This window comes from Gopherus flavomarginatus, chromosome 7 (assembly GCF_025201925.1).
Source record: "Gopherus flavomarginatus isolate rGopFla2 chromosome 7, rGopFla2.mat.asm, whole genome shotgun sequence".
Lineage (NCBI taxonomy): Eukaryota > Metazoa > Chordata > Testudines > Testudinidae > Gopherus > Gopherus flavomarginatus.
The window spans coordinates 82,398,230-82,411,585 of record NC_066623.1 but is presented as its reverse complement, the minus strand read 5'-3'; the positions used below and the strand labels follow the sequence as shown (position 1 = coordinate 82,411,585).

The 13,356-nt window shown below is 41.9% G+C and overlaps 1 protein-coding gene across 3 annotated transcripts in view; it reads right to left on the bottom strand.

The window, feature by feature from the left end:
* The window catches only part of BCAR3 (BCAR3 adaptor protein, NSP family member), a 173,330-nt gene that overhangs the window by 27,625 nt on the left and 132,349 nt on the right, over positions 1-13,356 (bottom strand). Inside the window, exon 1 of one of the 3 annotated variants that reach the window (XM_050960944.1) lies at positions 4,284-4,517. The exons of the other annotated variants lie outside the window; for them this stretch is intronic. Within the exon in view, the coding sequence (XP_050816901.1) occupies positions 4,284-4,367 (84 nt within the window). The 5' untranslated portion in view covers positions 4,368-4,517. Of the gene's footprint in view, positions 1-4,283; positions 4,518-13,356 lie in introns of those variants that run through there. 3 annotated transcript variants of the gene reach the window in all.

The window sequence follows — 13,356 nt, the reverse complement described above, 5'->3', positions numbered from 1 at the left end:
AAGCCAAATGCTGATGTATGAACTCAAGCAAAGTTCCCATTTCAGCAAATGGGAATATGTTGAAGCAAGTACAGAGTAAAAAGTAAGCATGGAATTTAGGAGTTAGAGCAAAGAAGGAAAATTGTGGTAACAAAGGCACAAAGTAGCCTTGGATAGTTCTCAAACATAAAGAGAATCCTTTACCTCTTTTCAATTTACGTTAAGGAAATAATGTCTATTTTAGCAACACAGTCTGTGGAACATCTTCACTACACCCACTATAGTCATGCTCGGAAAAAAAGCTGGGGTAGGAGAGATATCAGTTACATGTGTGTTAGCGGGCATGTGGGAGTTGAAACCTTATGAATTATGTAAAAGTAGCATGAGCACTCAGAGAGAGGAACTTTCCCCTTGAAAGATCTTAGGACATGCAGACAGATCGAGAAGGAAAGATCTTTTCAAACACAAATTTTTTTTAAAAATCAGCCTTGATACCAAGGGTGCAAAACAAACCTCATGCAGATCCAGAAGCAAGTCAATGGGGAACCAAAGTTCAGAGAGTTATGTGAAATTTCACAGTATCTTGGTAAGTTATTTCTTCCCAGCCCAGCCTCTCCAACAACAACAAATGTTATGCCAAAAACAAAGAGCCAAAAGCTGGGCTGTGGTGACTTGCTAGCTCGTGGTAGCAGACGGAATATTCTTCACGTGAATGCTGAAACTGGATATGTGAAGCCCAAAGATACCAGTGAATCAGATTTAGATTGTCACATAGTGAAGAAATATTAGTTAAAAATCACCATCTATAAAAAGCCATTGCAAATGCCGTCTTTCTCTTGGATGAACTTGCAAGAGTGGCCTCTTATAAAAGGCTGCCTGCCTGGGTTACATTCATAACATTAGGACATTACTGGGTGATGTGGTAGCTCTACATACTGGAAGTTTCAAAACCTGGCAGCCATGAGAACCTGAATGGCTTTCCCCTTTTGAACAGCTTCAGATGAGGGTGACTCATCAACTGTATAATTAGGATGTTACGAACAAATATAATACTTGAACAGGTTCTCCCCTTCCAATCGTAAAGAACATATTAGCTGAATAGAAGTTGCAACATGTTCAGGGCTAAGATGTCTGTTTACCATTTTTACCATGGTTGCATCTGAATTTCCAGATTCTGAATCTCAAAAATGACAGATCGAACTTTTAAAAGGAACCATTTTCACTGGCTTGAAGCTCACATAATAAATGAGCACAGTTCACGGGGAAGTAGCAGTGCCTCTGCCCATTTCTACCGACAGCTGCCAATCAGACTGCAGTTTTCTGTAATTTGCAGTAAACATTTGAATTAGCTGTTGACCCTCATTCTTACTTACTGTTAGTAATTGAACAGGGGTGCACTTACTAAAACACACACACTCACACCATCATCACAGTATAGTGTTATTAAGCTATAGAGTTTCTGAACTACATATTACATTGGACTTTACACTCCAGTAACTAAAATACCACTTTAGCTGCTGTATTTCAGATTTGCAAGAGTCACGAAGGTAGGTATAATGCATTATCAGTGCTCAGACCCTGTACATTTCATTACAGTGCATGTTGGGACATATATCAGTGTACATGTGCTGGGCCAGATTCTGCTCTCAGTTACAGCCCAAGTCAGTGCAGTTACTGTGGATTTACCTCAGTGTAAAAGAACAGAATTTGGTCTTGTGTGTCAAATGCACCCCTGGTATAACTCTACTGATGTCAGTGGATTTATTCAGGATGAACTTGTCCTCGGTAACTGCACAAAGCTGATCCCTAACAAAATCAAGGATAAATCTCATATAAATATAATCTATTTCCACTGAAGTCAATGGGTTTACACTGGTGTGAGAGAACAACTAGTCCTGAGTTCTTATCAATGCTGGCACCAAAATTCATTGGCGTGCTAGAGAAAAGAGGCATTCAGCTCCCCATCTTGGATCCCATGTTCTCTTGCCCCCTACCCATTTCCATGTCTGACTGTTTTCTCCTCAGCAAGGGTGACCCATTTCCAAAATGTAGGCCCTTCTTAAAATAGCAGTTCATTGGATTTAATTAAAGATAAATCAGCAGTGCCTTCTGGAACACATGTATTGAAATCTATTTTAAATGCTGGAAATCTCTTTAAATAGAACCTTATTTTTGAAAGAGACCAGCTGTAATTTCTTTCTGCATAAAAGGCTTTATTCTTTTCCCATACAGCAAACACTATTAATGTTTCAGTTTCTCCAGAGACTATATGGATTAGACCAAATGGAAAATTACCATGACAACACCAGTGTTATTTTAGATATTAGAAATTCATGCCAAGTCAAACAAAGGGCATGGACGAGAATGATTGTTTTAATTCAGTTCTGACAGCAAATAATAAACCCCAACTTCATTCTGAAAGTTGTAGAGCAACAGAATTACAGTGAGAACCTTTAAAATCCCAATTAAAATTAAAAGCAATAAAGTTAACGGGACAGAGTCTCCTTTCTTTGACACCGGTGACTACTTCAATGTGGTTGCATCAGTGAAAAAGGAGAAGAGAATCTACAGTGGGGTCAAATTTGCAAAAGTGCCAAAGTGATTCAGGAGCCCAAATCCATGACTGTCAGGGAGACCGTCTTTAGGACCTGACGAGCATAAGTCTCACTGAAAGTCACTTTTGAAAACAGGACTAGGCTCCTTAATCACTTTGGCACTTCTGAAAATGTGACCCCTAATATTTTGAAAATGGAGATGAAATAATTCAGGACGATATAGGATTTTGTCCTGGAAACCATATATAGTGAATGAAAGGTGAAGAAAATCTAAATCACCCGTGCACAAAACAAGCCTGCACTCTACTGAATGCAGTTAGATGGTCTGGTGAGGCACTGTGCACCTATCACTCGCTAGCACTGTCAGCAGCATCAACAGGCTTGGGAGAGAGACACAGCCCGCCTTCCTCAGCGAGGTAGCTGTTTGATGCAGTGCTGGGCATCTGATGGAGCTGAAGCAAATGGGGAAGAGGCCCCAGTCATGCAGCTACATACTGGGCTTGTGCAACAATCTGTAGCATGGTTTTTTGTTTTCAGACATAAATCAGGAACTAAGTCTGGGTTCTAGGATTCATTTAAACACAAACTAGTCTGTAATTACAGGAAGCCAGTTTCTAAAATAATCTTAATGTCTGCATTAATTACACTGTACAGTGGTGTCTAGATAGTGAAGGCATCTCCATCAGTGAGGACACTGTCTTATTCTCATCACAATGACAATACCTGTTTATGCCAATAGATGCTCATCTCTGAAGGCCTCAATGCACCTTCTTCACACATACAAGCTGCCATGTGGGCTCCCATATCTACAAACTAAACCCACGAGAGCAGCACAAGTGGAGAGCCTGTTTATGTGGTTTGGCCCTTGTGGTTCTTATTAGGGATGGGCTGAACAGTAAAACTGATCCAAAGCCCTTTGAAGAGACTTCGATCACAATTGATTGTGGCTCATATGGAATGTGTCCCACCCAACGTCTGTAAAGCACTTAGCACTTTTAGGATATTATAGAATCTCAAATTTTAAATCTACAATAAAATCGGAATTGCCTGTAGGGTTTTAAAATAATACTACAGTAAAAGAAAAACTAATGACCTTGACCTAAGACAAGTGTATGAGATGCTGCCACAGAAAAGAAGTACCTGTTCATTATAGCCTTTTGGCTCCTTTGGACCAATTCCAAGGCTTAATTAAAGCACTTCTGAATACTATTACCTGAACAGAAAGCAAAGACTCTGAACACAGTGGTGTAAATTTTCAAATTTAGGTGCTTAAATTTAGGCACCTAAATCTATATTTAGGCATCTAAATCAAAGCAGCCTGATTTACAAGATACTGAGACCTTGAAGCCATAGGTGCTGGAGCTAGGGTCCACAACCCCTGGCTTGAAGGGGTTTCCATCATACACAGGGTTTACAGTTTGGTTCAATGGCTCTCAGCACCCCTACTATACAAATTGTTCCAGCGCCCCTGCTTGAAGTTACTATTTAATTCCATGGGATCTGCTGGTGCTCAGTATCTCAAACTCAGGGCACTTTGATTTAGGTGCCTAAATATGGATTTGTGCATTTAACTTCAGGCAAGCAAGTTTGAACATTTTTAAGCCTCTCCTTCAGCCGAGAGTACACTATCGAAAGGTACTTCCATTATAGGACCATCACACACTGTATCTAAATGTCATTTTAAAACAAGCACTGTTGAATATCAACTAGTATGCAGTATAGTTACTGTTATTGCAGAAGGGCACCTACCTTAACTCCAATAATGGATTTACGGTGATAAAAACAGCAAAGAGCTGCTATGAGAGTTTGAAAAACATTACAATCCTTAGGCATTTTCAAATCCTCTGTCCCGTGGACCCTTTGGATTAAAAGTAAATGGTCACCACCAGCAACTTTCAGGAGTTACTTGTGAGCTCTTTTGTATTGACCTTGGCCTGCCAGGGCTCATACACTCCCCCTTACTCACACATCAATCTGGGACTGTTTCCTCAGCTAATGCTGATACTATCAGTTCAGTGGCTTCTGGCAGACTAGCTTGCAGCCTGCCATGTAGAGAGTGCCAGAATCCTCATGTGATCTATCACACTCACCAATGAAATTCTAACCCTCTGAGAAAGTGCCTCTATTTGGGTATCCCGTTGGATCAGACTTGCAGAGTACAAATTATTAAACCACAAGCTCAAGGCAGACTCTTCTTCTCAGCAACGTACAACACCTGAGTCACTCACTGCACTCCTAAAGGTTTGATTGCTCACTCCTGCTGTCTCTGTTCAGTCACAAAGTATCTACATGTTTCATAAATAATTCTGTTCAGCACCCAAGTGATAAGGAGAGAGAGGGAGAGTGGCTGCCTAGGGCTTGTATGACTCTGTTACTCTTCATAATCAAAAAAGATGTTATATCCTTAGAGTATAGATAACCAAGGAAAATGTCAAATCTGTTTATTTTTAATTAGGAAGCTTCAGGCAGCCAGTCACAGGAAAACAATTGGAAGAAGCCAATTACATCAGCACAGCCATTATTAGTGATATAGCTAATGCAACCTTTTGGAATTTAATTAAGACCATCAATGAACAGCCAGAGCCTGGTGCAGGCCCCACGTAACTGGGCAAGCTGTTAGAAAGGAGAACATATTTGTAAGTTTGAAAACTCTTCAGTGTGGAAATAAAGTTAAACCTAGTCCTCACAGAAAAGGAAGCAGTCATATTTATATACATTCTGTGGCTGTTAAAGTACACCGCTACCTCAATATAGCACCACCCAATAAAACACGAATTTGGATATAACGCAGTAAAGCAGTGCTCCAGGGAGCGGGGCTGCGCACTCTGGTGGATCAAAGCAAATTCAGTATAACACGGTTTCACCTATAACACAGTAAGATTTTTTGGCTCCCAAGGACAGCGTTATATCGGGGTAGAGGTGTATTCCCTTTCATCTGTTTCTTTTAATCTCTTCTTGTATTGTGTAAAAAAAGTAAATAAAGCATTGCTGATTGGCTCTCTCAACACGGTCATATTTCCTTTTCTCCTACGCTTTTCCTTACCAATGCATTAGTCCTAGATTATGCTCATAATAAAGAAAAAAAAGCAGCACTTAAAACTTTCCTCAAAAATATACCGTCATAAATTGATTGGTTTGTGTATGTATCACTGCCCTCTACTGGATGGAAACAAAAATGGTCAACAATATGTCTTAGTCCCTGTATAATTAGGAACTAACAGAGACTCTTCTTTAACTCAAGTGTTAGGGACTTGTGCCTTTGGAGGAAAGACTGGATTTCTATACAGCTTCATTACTGTGGCAGTCTGAATGGCTATGATATGCAACACAGCAATAGCTGTGAGATTCCATCATGACCACAGAATTGTTACAGTATTTTAAGAAGTTAAAATCTATAGTATCAGTGGAGAGAAAAATTTTAGGCAATGATGGGTGAACAAAGGAAATGGCTGTAGGCAAAAAGCTGGATTTAATTAAAAAAATAACTAACGTCCACAACATAAATAGCTTCTGGAACTCACCACCACAGGATACTATGGAGGCAAATAGTTTAGCAAGATTCAAAATAGGATTGGACATTTTTATTTATGATAACATCTTCAGATTATTAATTTTAGTCATTTAATTTTAGATGGATTTTTTTCAGCCAGTAGTTACTGAAACAGATTCACTGATGCTTGTTCCAGAAGCAGTTCAGTGAGAGATGGTTTTCATGCAAAGCTCCTTTCCACACTGTTTGCCTGCTAAGATCAACTACAAACACACATACTGAAATAAAGAAGGAGGGGTTGTCGTGTTAGTCTGTATCCACAAAAACGAGGTGTCTGGTGGCATCTTAAAGACTAAGGCATTTAGTCTTAAAGACTAAGGCATTTATTTGGGCATAAGCTTTCATGGGTAAAAAACCTACTTCTTCAGATGCATTCCATGCATCTGAAGAAGTGGGTTTTTTTACCCACCAAAGCTTATGCCCAAATAAATCTGTTAGTCTTTAAGCTGACACTGGTCTTCTAGTTAAAATAAAGAAAAAACCCTATTGTCCAGTGGGTGCCCTTCTGCTCCTGACCAGGGTGTGAGTGAGACAGCTCTCAGAAACTCGTGTGCAGAAACACTGGCTACTGGCCTGTAAACTCACAAAGTGTCAAAAAAAGCCATGGTACCAAAATGTGGCCACTTCTTATAGATACAAAGCACACCAGGGTTCACTTCTCTTAGTATTTTAAATGGAAATGAATTACAAAACACTGGTCTGATCCTGCAACCCACACTTGTGCGAGTATCTCCTTGGGAGTCAGTAGGCCAAACTCTGATTCTGTCTCATCTGAGTTTTTCCAGATTTACACCACTGCAACAGAGCAAAAATTGGCCCAAGGTATATGCGTGTATATGGATCAATCACAGAAGGATGCCAGACCAAAGTTTACTTGTGCAACAAGGCCTGATCCACTGCCCACTTAAGTCAATGGAAAAAACCCTAAAGACTTCAGCGGGTGTTGAATCAGGTCACCGCTTTCCGAGAAGTCCCTCACCTCAGAGCTCTACGACCTATCAAAGTTTTCAGTTATTACTTTCTTAGTGAATGGAAGCCTGCTGCCTCTCACAACAGTACATCCACTCCAAACATCTGTGAAATGTTGGAAGTAGCTGACCATGGAAATAGATAAAGTTTAAGGGCCTGATCCTTTACTTGAGGTCGTGTGTGTGGTGTGTATGTGAGTCCCCAATGAACTTAAAGGAGCTCATCTGCATGTCTCGGTGTAGAACTGGGCCCTAAAGTGGCAATTACCCATCTTGGGAATTCAGAGTGTGTGATTTCAAACCATCTAGTTCTTTCAAGACTGGCACTCTCTGTTCCAGTATTTATTTTAATGTGCGATGACTGAACTCTAGAAACCACAGATTTGAAATGCAGACAAATAAACTTGTATATTATACTGACTGGATCTCCTTGGGGCTGGTGTGTATGCTGCAGCTCTTCACTGGGGAATAAACAGAGACTGTCAAGTCAGTGCTGACTCTCACAGCTTCGCTTTCACTATCCTCTTCCTCCCTGTAGTAAAGACACTGTGCAAACCTACCACCACATGGTTTCAGTCTAGTAGGGAATGAGGCTACTATCACTATAGAAGAGCTGTCCAAATAACTTTCATTTTAACCACACAGTGGACATCTAGTCATCACAGTGCACGCAAAATTCTGCTAGTTCAGAAGCACCGAGTTCAGCGGCCGACAGGAAAGTGGTGGGTGGGAGGCCAAAAGGCTTCTAATAATAAATAAATAATAATAGTAGAGCACCATATTCTGCCCTTCCATGGTATATTTCATCCGAGAAAGCCAAAGCATCTTTCAGATATTAAATTTAACCTTGCAATACTGCTGTGAGACAGGTATTATGGGTACAGATGGACAAAGTCAGTCACCTGGGGCAGAAATTCAGAAGAATTCAAGTCCCATTTAGATATCTAAATAAAGGCTGTACTTTCAAAAGATCTGCACCTAGGATCTCTCATTGTGACACTTATGGCCAGACTTTCCAAAAACACTCGGCATCCTTACACTGTCAACTTTGCTGAAAACCTGGTTCATTGTTTTGGTGCCTAAATGGGAGCTCAGCCTTTCAAATAATCTGGCCCAGATTATGGACGCTGAGCTCCTTTGAATGTCTGTGTGGCCCACAAGAGCTGCAATGATTTGTCCAAATCTGACAGCATGCCAGGGCAGAACCAGGGGTGTAGTGCAGGCTTCAAATTCCCACTACTCTGCTTTCTCCAGTAAACAGCACTGTCTCTCTTTTTTAGCTGACCGCAGTAGCCACTCCAAATCAATGGGTATGTATAATCAAGTTTTTAATTCAGATACAGATTCTGACTAATTCCTTCATGTAAGAAACTACAGCACAGTCTATCACCAAGAAAACATGACCGGTTGTGAAGAGGTTCAAATCATGTCATCTTTAGGACTGGTTCTAAATTCACCCTCTCAGATATCAAGATAGATTACATACAAAAAGCACAGAATTACCAGTCTGTGTGGACATGGGGCTTTTAAATATATAGGAATGGATGTGTGTGTGAATTCTGATCCCACCCTCCCAGGGTGAGCAGGGCTGGCTGAGAGAGCGACTCTCTAAGCGCACGTCCAGACTAACCCGCGGCATCGGCGGGTTAAAATCGATTGCTCGGGGATCGATATATCGCGTCTAGTCTGGACGCGATGTATCGATCCCCGAGCACACTTACATCGATTCCGGAACTCCATCAACCTGAACGGAGTTCCGGAATCGACATGGAGAGCCGCGGACATCGATGCCGCGCAGTCCAGACGGGTGAGTACCTCGATTTTAGAAATTCGACTTCAGCTATGTTATTCCCGTAGCTGAAGTTGCGTATCTAAAATCGATTTTAATACCTAGTCTGGACGTGGCCTAAGAAATTCCTTCTCAAAACTGCACCTTCAGCTGGGCCCTGCATCTCCTCTCACACCAGCTACAGACATTCAGAACATCTATGGAGGATTCAGACAGAAACGGGCATTGGGAAAGATCCAGACATTGTCTTGGAGTTTGGCTTTTTTCATGGTCAGGTCTAATTTAGTGCACATTATTCCGTGACCATGGAAACAAGGGCATTTCAGGCCACCTATGGTAAACAGCTATTCAGTTAGTTGCTAAAGGCTAGAGAAGTTTAATAATGCTGATTCCTTAAGAGGAGGGAGTGAAGGCTTAGGACAGCAGAGAGGTGTAGAGTGCGTCTGATGTGGGTATTTTGTAAAGGGCTACTACAGTATCTAGGCCCAGTGACTAGAGTGTAGTCCAGACATCCAGCTATAAACAAGGATGATTACTGACCCTGCACTATGTATATGTATTCCAATGCCCACAACCATTTTACACATACACTCATGTCTTAAATGACAAACTAATAGTTTTGTAAACTTCACTTGGAGCTTGTCTACATGGGGAAATTTACTGAGCTAATTATTGCAATATAATCATACAGCTGTAGTTTTACTGGTATAACTCTCTGCGTGGATACTTATTCTGGAATACAAGTGTTTTTTTCCAGTTTAGCTTATGCAACTTTGAAAAATTTCCTCATATAGACAAGCGTTTAAGGCTTAGAGAATGATTGTGCCAGCTCTGCTCACGATCAGTGATATCTTGCCATTCACTGATTTCCATGGGGCTCTATGGAGTGAGGCACTGCTCAACATGAGAGGTGGTGGCAGAATCGGGCCCTTAATGAAGAGCCTTAATGGCCAAGTTCTGCCTCGATATATATCATTGACTTGAATGGGGTTTAACAAGCTGTAAGTCAGAATTTGGCCATAGATTTCAAATTTGACCCAGACCAAGTTCAATCTCTTTCAGGTTTTCAAAGACAAACCAAAAATCACAACCAGAGATGGGAACAAGGACAGGAAAAGTATGAGATTTCTCTTACTTGGTTTTCTTCCAAATCTTCTGAACACGACCTGGTTGCCATTCTTTCCTTCTCCTCTATAAAAATAGAGGAGTTGGTCCTATGCCTCCAATAGATCCCCAATGGGTCAAACCTCCTGACTTGAATGGGTATTCACAGACATAATTGGATGTGATTTGGCCCAATATGTTTTGATGTGGAGGTGCGTGTTTCTCTTTGGAAAGGCTTGTGAAGCAGCAGATACAACAAAGCTAAATTATTGCATCCACAATCTGAGATGAACAGTGTGGCACAAATCACAAATAATAACTGGCAACTCATTCCTTCCTGTCTGTGATAGTAAAGAAAAGAATCTGTTCAGAAGTGACTACTCACAGTGGCTGAGTGCCAGAAATAATGATCCTGGCCCTCAAGAAAAATAATACTGTGCAATTTAATATGACAACTGCTGGCATCCTTTACAAAAACAGCAGTGTAATTGTCAGGAAATAAAGACTTATTTCTTTAGATAATGAATACTGCATCATTATACTGAATTAATCCTAGCCAAAAAGCATATAAAAATGGGATATTTGTATTTATCAAGGTTTAATGCCAGCCTTCCGTTGCTCTGTTCGTGTCTGTGAGAGAGAGAGCATGCACATATGCACCCCCTCCACAAAGAGTTAAAGAAAAGTCCATCTGCTTTCATTATTTGAGAACAAAGAACGCAGGACATACCTACAAGATGGGGGACTCTATCCTGGGAAGCAGTGCCTCTAAAAAGATTTGGTGGTCATGGTGGATAATCAGCTGAACATGAGCTCCCAGTGTGACACTGTGACCAAAAGAGCTAATGCGATCCTGGGATGCATAAACAGGGGAATCTCAAGTAGGAGTAGAGAGATTATTTCACCACTTTATTTGGCACTGGTGCGACCACCTCTAGAATACTGTCTACAGTTCTTGTATGTACATTTCAAGAAGGATGGTTGATTAATTGGAGAGGGTTCATAGAAGTCACAAGAAGGATTAAAGGATTAGAAAACATGCTTTATAGTGATAGACTAAAGGAGCTCAATCCATTTAGTTTAACAAAGAAAAGGTTATGGGGTGACTTGATTACAGTAGATAGGTATCTACATGAGAGATGAGTATTTAATGTCCTTCAGTCTAGCAGAAAAAGGTACAACACAATCCAACAGCAAGAAGTTGAAGATAAAAATTGAAGTTTTCAAACTGAAAATAAAGTGTAAATTTCTAACTGTGATAGTAATTAACCATTGGAGCAATTTAGCAAGGGTTGTGAGGGATTCTCCATCACTGACCATTTTATAATCAAGATTGGAAGCTTTTCTAAAAGATTTGCTCTAGGAATTATGTGGGGGAAATTCTAGGACCTGTGTTATACAGGAGGTCAGAACAGATGATCACAGTGGGCTCTTCTGGCCTTAGAATCTATGGCCTGGTGTGACATGTTACTAAGACACAAGACTGGAACCTGGCCTGATTTGTGGTCTCTTCGTGTTGCACTGCTGGCACAAAGCAGCCATAAAGCTGGTGTAGCTGGTTACGGGAGAATCACCAGAGTGTGAGGGAATCCTCTGTTAGCGAAGAAAAAGTATAGCAGCTTCTATGCAGTGCCACATACCGGTAAGCTGTTTGTAGTCAGCCTTTGGGCTGCTCTAATTTATACAAGGGAACCAACTTGGTGCATAGATGATCTAGGAAAATAAAGAACTCAAAAAAGTGGTCTAAAGCCATTTTTTCACCATCCCATCCTGCATACATCTTGACAGCCAGCCACGCTCTGAGTTGCTGAGTGCAAGAAAATAAATTTCCTGTGTCATATGCCTTCAAAACGTCAACAGCAGACTTGAATTGTGTCCCCCCCCCCCCACTCAGATCTGGGACTGTTACAGCCCTTTTACGCTGTTCTGGCCAGATATGCCAAACCCACGGAAAAAAACACAGAAATTGGGCTTGTTTTTGGCTTAATTGGCTTGTGAGTTGCTTGTTGGCTAGTTTTTGGCTTGTAGCTTGTTTGGCTTAAGCACCTTGTTGCCACTCTCCCTCCCTTTTTTTTTTTTAATCGGCTCCCAGCAAGCCGGGGCAAGGGTGAGGGAGAATCAGGGATGCACAGCAAGGTGCTTATTTAGTTGGGGTGCTTATTTACCACGAGAAAGTTGGCAACTGAGATTCTGGCATAAAGGGCCCAGGCATAAAGGACAAGGTCTTATCACCATCCAGGAACTGAAGTACTGCAAGAAGAGACAATCCTGCATTTCAACATAATAAATGGCTCATTGAAATAATTTATAACAACCTTATGAAAACAGACAAATAGTTGAAGTAAGGACAAACTCGTGTGTAGCCTAGCTTCACTAACAATCAGTCTACACACTCACAACTACGATAACACGCTGAATCAGATGGGAAGCTGTCTGGGAACTGTTCTCATTTATTCATAAAGATTTCAGCCTTGCAAATCAATTATGTAAAATAGTAGATTGTATCCCATAATGCAGGGTTGGGCAAACTTTTTGGCTGAAGGGCCACATATGGGTAGGGAAATTGTATGGCGGGCCATGAATGGTCATGAAATTGGGGGTTGGGGAGCAGGAGGGCTCTGGCTGGGAATGCAGGCTCTGGGGTGGGGCTGGGGATGAGTGGTTGGGGGTGCAGGAGGGTCTCTGGGCTGGGACAGAAGGGTTCGGAGGATTGGTGAGGGAATCTGGGCTGGGGCAGGGGTGCGGGACAGCACCAGGGGGCCAGGCTCTGGGCAGCACTTAACTCAAGCGTCTCCCAGGAACAGCAGCATATTCCCCCCTCTGGCTCCTATATGGAGGTGCGGCCTGGCAGCACTGCACGCTGCCCTGTCCATAGGTGCCATCCCTGCAGCTCCCATTGGCTGCGGTTCCTGGCCAATGGGAGCTGCAGGGGTGGCGCTTGGGGCGAGGGCAGCGTGCAGAGCCCCTTGGCTGCCCCTACGCATAGGAGCCAGAGTGGGGACATGCCACTGCTTCCAGGAGCCGTGTGGAGTGGGGCAAGAACCCGACCCTGCTCCCCAGCTGGAGCGCCGGAGCAGGGAAAGCTCCCAATGCTGCTTACCAGTGAGAGCTCAAAGGCCTGATTAAAATGTCTGAGGGGCCATATGTGGCCCCCAGGCTGTAGATTGCCCACTCCTGCCATAATGGAATCATATGTATTTCAGCCCGAACCAGATAAAAAAAAATGGGTTGAGACACCTCTTTTAGTCCATATTCAATCAGCAAACTATTCAAACATTCGAATGATCCTCATATGTTCTTCAGTGAAATATAAATATCCTGATCCCATTTTAGGTCTCTCTCCAAGAAAAACAGCTAAAAAGGCTGCACAGACAGGAAGCTGGATATAAAGGGGAAAGGCATCAAAGCTAA